Genomic DNA, 14203 nt, shown 5'->3' on the forward strand with positions numbered 1-14203 from the left:
GCCAAACTAATCCAAATTTTTTAGATGTTCTTGCAGTGTTGTTATGTTATGCCTTTCCTCAAAGAAAATGTATTGGATGAAGAATGACTGAAAATTCTAAATTTTGATTTGGATCATAATCTGTTTTCTTTTTTATGAAAGCTATGATTCATGATGGAAAACAACAAATATAGGAAGGAGACCTGCAAAGGGGTGTGTGTGTCAAAAAAGTCAAGTTGACAACTGTAACTATGGAATTTAACCCTCCTTTTTAGTATGTCCCATGCATGGCAAATGTAAACAAGCAGTGAAGCTTCAATCTTGACTTTTTGACCCCTTCCCCACAGGCACAGTACCCCCAAAGTAATCTTGATTTAGCAATCTTAAAAAGAATAAAAGATATCTACAAAACAAAAAGAAAAAAAACATTTTTTACACAAAAGCCACTTTATAATTTATTTATTTTTTATAAAATAACCAAGCAAAATAACAATTATAGATATTAAGTGGTCTGAAAAAAAGGAATATTAAGTATAATAACTTACCCAATGATCTTTCCAGTTACCCGTGATAACTGCAGGCCCAAATGACCGAGCAGGGTTCATGCTGGCCCCTGTGTAACTGATCTGCAGTAGGTATACACATGCAAGTATATAAATATTTGGAGAGGAAGAGTATTATTAACCATTATCAAAAATGCAGTTAAAATTCTTATAGAATCATCCTTTTCCAGTGGCACAGAAATGATGGATGCCAATTCTAGGGCTCTTATGCATTTCCTTCCTTGTGTTGTGATTCAGCGTCAGCCTGTGATACCAGCAGCTGAGTCTGATGATTCTGAAGAGGAGGAGGAAGAGGAAGAGGGGTTTGGAGAGCCTTTGGTGTCAAGAGGGAGGCTCTGATGCACTGCAGGACTCTCAGCCTGGGCCCTCCCATCATGTTCCTCATCAGACTCAGCCATGTGAGCATGAGGTATTGGACATAGATGATTCACAGCTGGATCTATTCAGGGATGCTAGGAGCAGGAGGCAATCCAGCAGAACAGAGAAAGGCAATGAGGCAACTCGGTGAGAGGAGGAGAAGGCAATGAGAAGCCACGCCTTGGGACTGCTGATAAAAGGGGAAGGTGTGGGAGGTGCTGGTTGCTGAAGGCAACCGTTTGAAGACCTTCTGCTAGAGTCCTGGTCTGTTATCTCTGTTTAACTCTTGTTTGAACTTTTGGTTTAACTCTTGTTTGAACTTTTAATTTCTTTGTAAATAAATTTGGTTGGGTTTTTCCAGCCTGTTGACTATAAAAAGGGGTTGTCCCTGACATTCAAACAAGGCCGGTCATAGGCTGGAACAGAACACCTTGGGGGCATATCTGTGGATGAAAAAGGTTACCAGGGATGGTTTTCACCTGCTTGGAAAGGAAACTTGCTGATGGCATTGCTGGGCTTTTTCCATTGGAACAGGTTTCACTTGCTTCCTACCATAAGGGTGAGGTTTCTACATAATTCACTTGACGTCTGAACTCATGTCTGATCATGCCCTTTGAGGCCTTCTCATTAGATTGGCAACACATTTTCTATTTTTTTCTGCATTTTATAAGTGTGGATTTTGATGATAGGGTATCTTTTACACTGTGTACGTTTTTGCAGGCGCTTAGAAAGAGGCAGTTAGATCATTTCCAAGAGCTGTGCTTTCTCTTCAGCTTTAGAACAGGAGATCTGTTTTCCTTCCTTCCTTCCTTCCTTCCTTCCTTCCTTCCTTCCTTCCTTCCTTCCTTCCTTCCTTCCTTCCTTTTGATTCATTCAATTTCTATAGCTGCCCATTTCAGTTAACGACGCTTGGCAGTTTATAGTTAAAAAAATATATTGTACTTAAAAGACTAAAACATTTTAAAACCATAAAGAAACAATAACATATATGGATATTGAGACATTAAATGATAATAGATTCATACACTGCACTGTTAAAAATGACTGTGTTACTGTTATATGTATTAAACACCCTGATAAAATAGCATGTGGGCCACAGTTCATCATGCAAATACTATAAATATTAAAAATAAATTGAAGCATATGTGCGTGCATGTGCACACGGACACACAAAATATATCCTTATGTGGCATAGTATACTAGTTACTTGAGGGACTGCCTGTTCCCCATAGCATCTGCCCAACCTCTTCAATCTCAGAGGATTAGGGTGCTCCAGTATCCTTCAATTAAACAATGTCATCTGTTGAATTCTCAGAAGTGCAATGCCTTCTATGTGCAATGTTGCATCTGGAAAGAGTTTTTCCCCAAGACTTGGATTGCCCACATTCTGTTGCTGGAAAAAGTGTTGAAGACCTTGCCACATTCTGTTGTGTTGTATTGTGTTCTGTTCTGTTCTGTTGTGCTTGCCATCTTTGACCTTTGATTGATATTATTGTAATTACAGTGAGCTGCCAAGAGTCATTGGGAGTTGAATGACATATAGCAGGGGTGTCAAACTCAATTTCATTGAGGGCCCACATCAGCGGTTGCCCTCAGGGGGCCGGGTGGGTGTGGCCAGGATGGGCGTGGCCTACTGGGTGGGCATGGCTAGAGTGTGTATGGCCTACTGGGTGGGCATGGCCAGCTCTACATTGTTCGCATCAAGGGTGCCTATGGGGGCCTTGGCAGGAGTGGGACAGATCTGAGGGTCTCTGGCAGAAGGAGGGTCTCTGGGCCAGGGCCAAGGCAGTGGGGGCCGTTCCTTCACTGTTTCCAGGATGGCTTTGCAGGCCACATGAAACCACTTCGCGGGCCGGATCTGGGCCCCGGTCCTTGTGTTTGACATGTCTGACATATAGGATATATAAAATAATAAAATTTCCTTTATTTACTTTAGGCGTTTATTGAACAATAAATTGGACCAGTATTATTTCTAGTCACATACAAACTAAGCTAATTAAAAGTACTAATATAAAATAAGATAAATTAAATATTTACACACTAGTGGATGTGTTTTTCCATTTTAGAATAGAACAGAATAGAGCACTTCCAGTGTTCGAGCATTCACAACTTCTGGAGGCAGGTTGTTTCATGGATTAATTGTTCTAACTGTCAGTAAATTTCTCCTTAGTTCTAGGTTGGCTCTCTCTTTGGTTAGTTTCCATCCGTTGCTTCTGGTCCTGCCTTCAGGTGCTTTGGAGAATAGCTTGACTCCCTCTTCTTTGTGGCAACTCCTGAGATATTGGAACACTGCTATCTTGTCAACCCTCATCCTTCTCTTCATTAAACTAGACATACCCAATTCTAGCAACTGTTCTTTATATGTTTTATCCTCCAGTCCCCTACATATTGCTTGTATATTTATACACACACACCCAAAGAGTGAAAGAGACATATATTATAAGAATGTTATAAATTTTAATATTAATTTGACTCAAATTATTCCATATAAACTTGGTTCCACATAAATATTTTAAATAAAATTAACTGAAAGTTACAGCCTCTGACCACGTATGGGTTTCAGAATAATAAGCTAATAAGCTACTTAAAACACTGCTACTCTATATAATTTACAAGTACCTAGCTGAAAAAGCAAATAAAAGAAGCTGGCAACTTACAGCAAAGAAATGTCCTATTGCAACCGATAGTCCAATTGCCAGTGCCACAGAACCGGTGACATCATTTCGTTTAGAATCACAGCTGGCAAAAATAGTAAAAACCAGCTGGAAGGTAATTATCAGCTCCACCAAGAGCCCATGTCCACTGGAAAGTTCTGCATGTATCTGGAAGAGGAAACACACAGAGAGCCAGGCAGCATAAATAAAGTGTGAAATTGTAATTACCAACCCGCTGATTAAAACAGTTTCAAAGTAAATAAGTGTTTTGGAAGAAAGAAAATAGAATAAGGCAAGGAAATAATACACTTTTAAAAGCCTTTTAAGTAACAGCTTCTTGGGTAATCTGGCCTTCCTTGACAGGTAGCTCTGAAAGGCTCCTGTTAATAGCTCATTACCCCTTGGATTGTTGGGATACTGAGTTGTGTATTTTGTGTCCTTACATGAAACAGCACTGCACTAAACCATAAGATGATTTGCATGCCTGATTGTAACGTAGGTACAGCTAATATGGCTTATATATTATGATATATAGTTGACAGCAGTAAATTAAGCCAATATGATTTATTCCCCCAAACCATGATGTCCATAGGTTTGTGTGGTGTGTACACTCACCAACAGCCTTACGCTCAACATCAGCTGTGGCCCTTATTTATATGTGTATGTGTATAAAATACAAAACAGTCCCCTTCCATACTCTTGTTAAGACTCTTTTTCACACAAGAGTCTTAAGAATACAGTTATTTTTCTATTTTTCTTCAGCAGATCCATGATTTAGTTTTCTGTTATGAATCCATTAATTAGCTCTTACCCAAATAATTTCAGTTTCAAATAGAAATTGACAGCATGTAAGTGCAGTTTCATGTCCTGCAGTGAGGCTAATTGATGGAAGAGAACAAAGCTAGAACCAAAAGCAAAGTCTGTTTTTAAAAAGTTATCTAAAATATACAGTTCTTTTGTTTTGATATATCTATGCTTTTCTCTTAAAATATTTCATGCCTGAACATTATGATTATATGAATTCTTCTTTTAGTTAGAAATATCTACTAAGGAACAATTCCTAACTACAGAATAAAAAGTTGCAAATAAGATACATCAAATCTATTAGAATAAAAACAGTTCCTTGCTTTAACTTGCATATGCCTCCCCCCACCAATACTGTAGTCTACTAGGACCTGATACATGCATATAAAACTGTTGCAAAAATATTTAGCAGTTAGTTTACAGTAAAGAATGGATTTATGGAGCACAGGGCACCCTGCCTATCAAAATTTCTTATTAACATTTTTCTTAAAGGCATTCTAAATCCGTTCAAAGCAATACATTCCATGTGAGCCTGCAGTTTTATCAAAAGGTCACTCATGAATTAAAAAATAATCACAGGAACCACTTGAGAAACCACTATTCAAATTTTAAAGCAGTTTCTCAAAATACTTTCATTAGATTTAATATAATTTAAACAACCTCTATTCATTTTTGCCCTAGGCATCTACATCATCATCATCATCTATAACAATAAAAAGATGCTGAAGTGAATTTAAGCTATCCAGATCTTGTCCAAGGATACTTTCTAAAACATGAATGTGTGTATGAGACTTAGAATGTTTGTTTGTATGCTAATGCAGAAGCCAGTATAAATGTAATCTGAATGAAACAGTTGCTTTGTAAATTTATTAAAACAAGAATTACTTGAAACTTCCTCAGGGGTAAAAGTCATTTTTCCTCCTGAATGTATTAACTGAGCATTGTTCCCCAATAAAGAGCTCAATTAAAACCTTTTTCTGGGTTCCTCAATCTAATATCTGTGGGTGTGGTTTTCTCCCAATACTGTGGCAAAGTATCTACTACACAGTCAGTGTCTTTGATATAGAAAGAAAATGTCCTGGTGAAGACATTGGACTAGGCCTGGGGAGGAGAACCCAGTTTCAAGTCCACCTTTAATTGTGCAAATTGTCTGCCTGACTTTGGATCAGGCACACTCTCTCAAGCATGGGGAGGCTCTTCAGCCATTTTTCAGGAAGAAAGGGCTTTTTCCCATTCAGCAAATGCTGAAATAGGTTTGCAAGGTTTGGGTTCTTATTGTGTTTCATTAGAAAGGGTAATTCTCCATTCTTTCAACCTACCTGGGTAACTCCCAGTCCCCCAATTACACTTGATGGAGTGACAAGATAGAGAATTCCTGCCCCTGCGATGGCACCCAGGCATTGGGCTACAATATAGAAGACTGACTTGGCAAGGCTGATCTTCCGAGTGCAAACCATTGCAACGGTCACTGCAGGGTTAATATGGCCACCACTGATATGTCCAATGCACTGGACCATTGTCGCAATGCTGAGTCCAAAGCATAGAGAAATAAGGACCATGTCCACAGGCCGGGGTTTTTCACTTCCACCCCAGTTGATCGTAGAGCCAAGGCTAAGGAAGAGAAAAATGAGCATGGCCAAAAATTCTGCTGATACTGACTTCCAGAAGGACTTGGTCCAGATGCCTTTAAATGCTGCCATGACAGCCTCACAATTACACCATCGGCCACACTTACTGAAAAGGAAAACAAAGCAGCATAAGGACCTTATCTTGTCATTTAAGAAATGCTTTAAATGAACATGCTATCATTTTCAAAGAATTAATGACAGGAACAGCTTGTAAGAATCTGTCACAGATCTGTAATTAGCCAATAACAGTCCCACATCTGCATGGAATGAACAATGGTGAGGGGGGAGTGATCCCATCTGGTCATCTCTATACTACATTGTCATGCTTTATTGATACTCTCCATCTCCAATTCCTGTTTAAAGTTATTGCCACAGAAGTAACAAGTGATGGGCTTTTGTAAATAATCTTAGAACCTAGAATAACCAAGCACAGACATGAAAGTGAGGAATTAATCTTATTCTGTACCCAGTACCCATTCAGGAATAGTATGTGTGAGAAACGATGCCTTGCTAAATAACATTATCTAAAAATATATTGCATACACCACAATATGACTGAACATTCTTTGTACAGTATGGTTGGGGTGAGGAGGTCTGACTTGCAGAAGTACTGAGATACTGGGGGAAGAATTATCTGAATCAGGAAAATTAGGGATACGTGCCATGAAAAAATAAGACTCATTGCTATCCTACAACTCAAGAGCTCTGGTAAATTGTCTCTAGAGCTATCCAAGGTGCTGCACGTTCAGTCTGGATGCTTCAAGTCTTCCCTGTTGCTTAAAGTCTTATCTGCTTGAGTCAGCAAAAATTGAAGCCAGCATGAAATGTGCAGTGTCCATTGCCTCTGTTTCCAATTACTGGCAAGCACCTGATTTTTCCCTAATATAATGGATGTCACAGCCTATTCGATTTTTTTTATACCTTGAGTCTGCCTTTGGATGATGTTAGAACAATGGGAGCAAATGATAAATAAAGTAATAAAATATTGCAGTTTGTCCCATTCATAGGCTGAGATGAGATAAAGCCAACACTGTGAGGATATAGCAGGAAATATATATATATTGCCATGGCTCATTCTATGGTTAAATGCAAGAATCTGAGTAAGATAAGCATTGTTCTATATGGCTGCCTGCTCATTAAGACATCTGGAGAATGCATGACTTCTTGTTCTTTTCTGACATGACTTCTTTTCTACCAGCCCTACATTTCTGCTTTGATGTTTCCTTAGTTTTCCATACTGTTTCTTTGTCCACCCACTGCTTACTCCTACAAGCGTTGTTCCATCGACTGCTTCTATCTGAATTCTATTTTGCCTCTCATTCCTACCAGACCAGATGCGCTTACAATGCAAACAAGCTATCTGTCAATTATATCCTTTGGATATTCTTTTTACCGTTTGTTGTCTTCTATCTGTGCACATATTTTTCAGAACTTTAAAACTAAACACCATTACTTTTATTGCAGTCTTCTCTAACTTCAAGCTATGTGCTGAATGTATTTCCATCATTCCACAATCATGTAGCCCAAGTTAGCAAAGACAGTATATATAGAAATAACAAATTGGGGAAGGTTATTCTACATAATGCTTCCATGGAATAGAATCAAGACTTTGTTCATATAAGGTAAAGGTTTACCCTGTCCAGTCATGTCCGAATATACAGTAGGGGGTGGTGCTCATCTCCATTTTTTAGCTGAGGGAGTCAGTGTTGCCCAAAGACATTTCCATGGTCATTGGCCAGTATGACTATATGCTGAGGTCCATGGAATGCTGTTACTTTCCCATTGAAGTGGTACCTATTTATCTATTTATGTTTGCATGCTTTTGAACTGCTAGGTGAGCAGGAGCTGACTGTTGTTGTTGTTAGCTGCGAAGTCGTGTCCGACCCATCGCAACCCTATGGACAACGTTCTTCCAGGCCTTCCTGTCCTCTACCATCTTCTGGAGTCCATTTAAGCTCACGCCTACTGCTTCAGTGACTCCATCCAGCCACCTCATTCTCTGTTGTCCCCTTCTTCTCTTGCCCTCAATCCTTCCCAGCATTAGGCTCTTCTCCAGTGAGTCCTTCCTTCTCATTAGGTGGCCAAAGTATTTGAGTTTTAGCTTCAGGATCTGGCCTTCTAAAGAGCAGTCAGGGTTGATCTCCTCTAGGACTGACCGGTTTGATCGCCTTGCAGTCCAAGGGACTCACAGGAGTCTTCTCCAGCACCATAGTTCAAACGCCTCAATTCTTTGGCACTCAGCCTTTTTTATAGTCCAACTTTCACTGCCATACGTTGCAACCGGGAAGACCATAGCCTTGACTATACGCACTTTTGTTGACAGGGTGATGTCTCTGCTTTTTAGTGTGCTGTCTAGATTTGCCATGGCTCTCCTCCCGAGGAGCAAGCGTCTTTTAATTTCTTGGCTACAGTCCCCATCTGCAGTGGTCTTGGAGCCCAGGAAAATAAAATCTGTCACTACCTCCATTTCTTCCCCATCTATTTGCCAGGAATTGAGAGGGCCGGATGCCATGATCTTGGTTTTCTTAATGTTTAGTTTCAACCCAAGTTTTGCACTCTCCTTCTTCACCCGCATCAAGAGGCTCTTTAGTTCCTCTTCACTTTCTGCCATTAGAGTGGTATCATCTGCATATCTTAGGTTGTTGATATTTCTTCTGGCAATCTTAATTCCAACTTTTGATTCATCTAGCCCTGCCTTTCTCATGATGTGCTCTGCATATAAGTTAAAATAGGCAGGGTGACAGTATACAGCCTTGCCGGACTCCTTTCCCAATTTGATATAAATTTGATAGCTGATATATATTTTAAATATCAGTATACTACAATTTAATGAAGCTTTCAAAAGTTTACAGCGTATGTGATTCATACACTTTAAGAGCTTCCAATAACTATACTTTTGAGTTTTAAAATGAAATGTTCTTGGTTTAGGATTAGATAATAATAATAATAATAATAATAATAATAATAATAATAATAATAATAATAATAATAATAATAATAATAATAATAATAATAATAATAATTCTAGAAATGCTTCTATTTAAACAAGAGCATAAAACAAGCTCCATAAAGTGAAAGCAGGGTAGTTACAAACACCAAACAAGGTTTCTAAATTTCTCTTTGTACAGCATTCCTGGACTAATAACATCATCCTGAAAGACAAAAGAAATTAGCAAGTGATAATTTATCTTGGTCTGGAAATGAAGTAAAGGGAAATTTTGTATGTATCTGCTCAATGTTGCCATATTTTGTAACAGTGAAGAATCAGTATTCCCAAATCATACCGGATGTTTGCGAATTCCAAAACTACTTTTGCAGAAACATCTTGAAATAAGCAAGAAACTTGTGAAACAACTCCTTTCTTGATCAGACTAAACTACAACCAACAAGTGATTTCAGTTGTCTATCTCTTGTCAGTATCCAAAGCTGCAGTCCCAATTAGTCCAAATATTGTGCAGATATATTCAATAGCCAACATACCAGCACATCCAAAGTGCTATTATGCCATCTTTTTAAGTGATGTAATAATAATTGTTTGTGACAATTACTAATTACCAAGTGTTTTGCCTTGGTTGATATTCCTCACCCCTTTATTTATCTTGTTGGTTGATTTAATGGCAGGGATTGCCAGAAAGGGTAGATTTAGAAAACCATTCAAAGGTGCAGAGAGCAAACAAAGTGACTTTGACAGAAGGTGACTTGGGTTAGAGTTTTAAATAATGTTAGGGAAAGCCTGATCTGTTGCGCTGGGTTGTTAGCAACGTGAAGGTGTTTCACAAACTACAACCTGTATGAAATATGGCAGCCTGAAGCTTTATGGGATCTAGGTCACCAGATCACATTACATACAGTAGGTCCATTAGTGTGAATACTTAAACAAGCTATTTGTTTCTGGCCTGAGTGCAAGTGCCCCTTTCTAAATGCCCTCTTCAAAGGGATAAATATAAGCCCATGGCTGCTGGTTTCTTCCTTAAAAAAAATCGAACCAAAGTACTCTGCAAACACAGTTAAGAAAAAACAACAACTGTGGCTGTGGAAAATGTCAACTCCAAGATACTTTTCTTGCTGAAATTATTTTTGTGTGCGGTTTAAGAGTTCTTAAAGCCACCTCTGAAGATTAACATGCCTCAAAAAAAAGGTGGCTTTAAGCAAAACAACTCACTCCCTTGTCCATTGCTTGATGCCAAAATAGCATGGTTTGAATCTGCACAGAATGAACAACCATCCAGATTTTAGGGCTGCCTTCCCCCAACTGTGCTCTTCAGAGCAGTTAGACTTCAGCTTCCTTGATCTCCTAGCCCACAGGTCTGCAACCCGCGGCTCCGGAGCCACATGCGGCTCTTTCAGCTGTCTCCTGTGGCTCCCAGTTCTCTGCCATGTGCAGTCCAAAAAAAAAAAAGTGGGACTAAAAAAGTTCAACCAATCAATTCAAATATGCAGGGTAGGTGCATATCTCGCCTTGGCTCCACTCTTCAGTCAAGCCCTGTTCTGCGCATGTGTGCATGTATGCGCATGGGCACACATTTTTTTGCGGCTCCCAGTTTTTCCTTTTGTGAGGGAACCGGTTCCGAGTGGCTCTTTCACTGTTTCAGGTTGCTGACCCCTGTCCTAGCCTGGCTAGACGGTCTGTCTCGCTCTCAAGCAGGGAAGCAGCACAACAGGCATTTTCTTTAACTGCTTCACGAAGGCCTTCGGTTGAACCAGAGTCCCCTTGCTCCTCGCTGATCTGCTCTCTTGCATTCTGCCGGGCTTTGAAAGGGAACGAAGCCGACTTCTCTACCTAACAGGAGCTTTGCACCAAGACATTTCCATCCCGCGTCGGGTGGGCTCCTAGACTCGCCTTTCCCCAAACAGAAGCACCCGAGCCGCGTTTCCCCTGACAAGTTCGGAGCGACCTACTTTCCAGTCTAGCCTTTTCAGTCGGGAGCAGGGGGAGGGGGGCGGGCAAGGGGAAGGCACCCCAGATTATGTTTGCAGGCACGGACATGAAAGCCTTTTATCTTGGCGCGAAATGCTCCGATTTTCGGCAGGTCAGAGAAAGCGTAGAGGAAGGCAGAAGAGCACTAGAAACCCAGGGAGCGCGCGGGGGCATTCCCGGGGAGCGGAGCTGCCGGGGAAGATTTATAGCGCGCCACGGGGTCTGCGTCCAGAGGCGCTGCGATCTGTTTACGAGGCAGCGCAAACTGCTGGCAAAGGAGTTTTTCTAGGATCCTTTCCAAATACATAGGTGAAAAGGACGGGAACTGCCCTTGACATTTAGCAATTGCAAATCTTCCAGGTATAACGTTTCATACCGTTAATACGCTCGCCGAGCCTCCAAAAGTGCGCTCGCTCTCTCTCTCTCTCTCTCTCTCTCTCACACACACACACACACACACTCACACACACACACACACACACACACACAAGATGCCAACGGCACAAGAAACGCAAGCAAATGTCTTTCTTAACCCCTCCCCCCTTTTAAAAGTAACTAAAAGAACCATTAGAATCAGATTAAACCACAACGCAAGGTGCATTCTGCAACGACACTTGGGTGGGAAGCGGTAAAAGAACGGGGGATTATCAGAAAGTCGTGTGTAATTTCCAACAATTTCCAACGGGTTAATAAAAGCACAGCGGCACACAATCCAACTGCTTGGGGACAGGGGTTCCGCACTCTGCTCGTGCTTTTTGGGGAGCTGATTGGGAGGGAAGCGGGTGGGGGAGGGGGAAGAGGGAAGAGCTCCGAAGGGAAGGGTAAGGCTAAGGCCGTGTCCCGCAACGCTTCTGCCCTCTTATTGTCTGGGCCGGTTACCTCTACGAATTCTTCGCAGAGACCCTTCTCCCGCCTCGCCTTTACTCCCATCAAGAACTTCTCGCTCCGGCCCCTCAGATTTCCGAGGAGGGACCCGCGTGGAGCCTTTCCTATCTCTCGCTAGACCAGAGGTCTTCAAACTTGGCCCTTTTATGACTTGTGGACTTCAACTCCCAGAATTCCTCAGCCAGCTTTGCTGGCTGAGGAATTCTGGGAGTTGAAGTCCACAAGTCATAAAAGGGCCAAGTTTGAAGACCCCTGCGCTAGACCCTGAGTTGAAGTCCACAAGTCATAAAAGGGCCAAGTTTGAAGACCCCTGCGCTAGACCCTGAGTTGAAGTCCACAAGTCATAAAAGGGCCAAGTTTGAAGACCCCTGCGCTAGACCCTGAGTTGAAGTCCACAAGTCATAAAAGGGCCAAGTTTGAAGACCCCTGCGCTAGACCCTGAGTTGAAGTCCACAAGTCATAAAAGGGCCAAGTTTGAAGACCCCTGCGCTAGACCCTGAGTTGAAGTCCACAAGTCATAAAAGGGCCAAGTTTGAAGACCCCTGCGCTAGACCCTTCGCCGCGGCTTTGCTACGAGAGGTCGCTAGAACAAAGGTTGCCTCTCCTCCGTGGAAACCCCTCGCCCGAGGGAGACAGAAGGGATCCGGGCAAAGGGGCCAGGGGAGAATCGGGGCAAGGAAGGAAGGCAGCCCAGGGCGCATCTTTCTCACCGATCCCCACCTCTCACTCTCAACCCCGGCCGGTTATTCGACTCACCCCGAAGCTCTGGGCGCCGCTTCGTCGCTCATGCCTTCTCGCCTGTGGCGCGCCTGGCTAGAGACCTAGCCGCGAAAGAGGGGGAGTGGCGGAGCCCGGGGGGGGGGGCTTGGGGGGAATCGGGTTACTACTGCTCCTGTCTGGGCCGGTGGGCTTTCCCAAGTGTGCGCCGAACAGCTGGCCAGGCGTTGGGTTATATTTGAACTCTGAATAACTTTCCCATACCTGATCAACCCGAAAGGGGTGGAGCCGCCGCCCGAGCGGCCCAGGAATGGAGAGGAACGGACCTCGCCGGCCCTTGACTCGCGATCTCAGGCTGGAGCAGCCGGGAGAAAAGGCTTCCCGGGACTCGCCGGCCCTTCCCACGAGCGGTGCTCAAAGGGACGCTGGTGCCTGAGCCGGAGATCACCCCCCCCTTCTCCCTCCTGGCTCGTGGGAAAGCAGAACGGCTTGACCCAGGAGTGGCGCGCTCGCCGCACGCAAACGAAGTACTTGGCCTCCTTTACCTGGACCTCCCTCGCCCCAAACTCTGCTTGGCTTAACCACGATGTAAGCACAGTTCCTTGGGAATCACGCAAGCCATAAGTGGAGTCTGGCCCTCCTGAGGACTCTGAGAACCCCAGCAGCAGGAGATTTAGTTGGTCTGTCTGCACCTTACTTTCTTCTGCCTGCATCCTAGAACAACATTTAATTAATTTTAATTAATTTATTAATATTTCTATACCGCCCTTCTCCCGAAGGACTCAGGACGGTGTACAGGGCAAGAATAAAATACAAAATTACAAAAGTTAAAAGTAATTAAATACATGCCCGTTAAAAGAACAATTAATACATAATAAAAAAACCCAATAAAATAATAATAAACCCCCCCCCCAATCCCCCCTCAGGCCAGGCCGGCTTGTTCGAACAAGTATGTTTTTAGGTCGCGGCGGAAGGAGCGGAGATCGGGCGCCGTCCGGAGCTCAACTGGTAGCTGGTTCCATAATTCTGGGGCGCCCAGAGAAAGATCTCCCCCTGGGGGCCACCAATCTACATTCTCTGACCGGTGGCACCCTGAGGAGGCCCTCTCTGTGGGAACGCACAGGGCGGAGGGAAGTTGATGCCGGCAGCAGGTGTTCCCTAAGGTACTCCGGACCCCTGCCATGTAGGGCTTTAAACACCATTACTAGTACCTTGAAAACATACATTTTCCTCTATTATTTTCTTTTCGTTCAGGTCAGTGGCCCCATACAAGGAACAGAACAGAACAGATTTTTTTTTAAATTTAATAATACACATTAAATTCCTAATTCCTAATCCCCATTTTTCCAGCCATTGATAAAATACATCCCATATTTGAAAATATTCTGTGTCTTCTTTTTCTTTAATATTCAGTGTTAGTCTATCCATTTTTGCACAGTCCAGTATTTTCTGGATTATCTCTTCTTCAGTTGGTGTTTTTTTCATTTTTCCAACACTGAGCAAAATACAATTCTTGCTACTGTTAATACATGCAACATTAAATATACATTTTCTTATCATGTTTTCCTGATAACATACCTAATAACAATAGTTCCATTTTAAAATCTACATGTTTTCTTAAAATCTTTTCTAGCCAGATATGTATTTTTGTCCATTTTTTTTTTTTGCTTGAGGGCATGTCCACCAAAGATGGTAGTA

General features: G+C 42.3%; 1 protein-coding gene across 2 annotated transcripts in view; it reads right to left on the reverse strand.

The window, feature by feature from the left end:
• The window catches only part of AQP4 (aquaporin 4), a 42564-nt gene extending 29855 nt beyond the window's left edge, over nt 1-12709 (reverse strand). For both annotated transcript variants that reach the window (XM_083357879.1, XM_083357880.1), the window contains exons 1-4: nt 12545-12709; nt 5677-6091; nt 3557-3721; nt 525-605 (exon numbers count right to left, since the gene is read on the reverse strand). In XM_083357879.1, coding sequence (XP_083214005.1) covers nt 525-605; nt 3557-3721; nt 5677-6091; nt 12545-12576 — 693 coding nt within the window. In that variant the 5' untranslated portion in view covers nt 12577-12709. The remainder of the gene's footprint in view (nt 1-524; nt 606-3556; nt 3722-5676; nt 6092-12544) is intronic.
• Between the last annotated feature and the right edge of the window lie 1494 nt (nt 12710-14203).

Source organism: Vipera ursinii (genome assembly GCF_947247035.1).
Source record: "Vipera ursinii genome assembly, chromosome: 3".
Taxonomy (NCBI): domain Eukaryota; kingdom Metazoa; phylum Chordata; class Lepidosauria; order Squamata; family Viperidae; genus Vipera; species Vipera ursinii.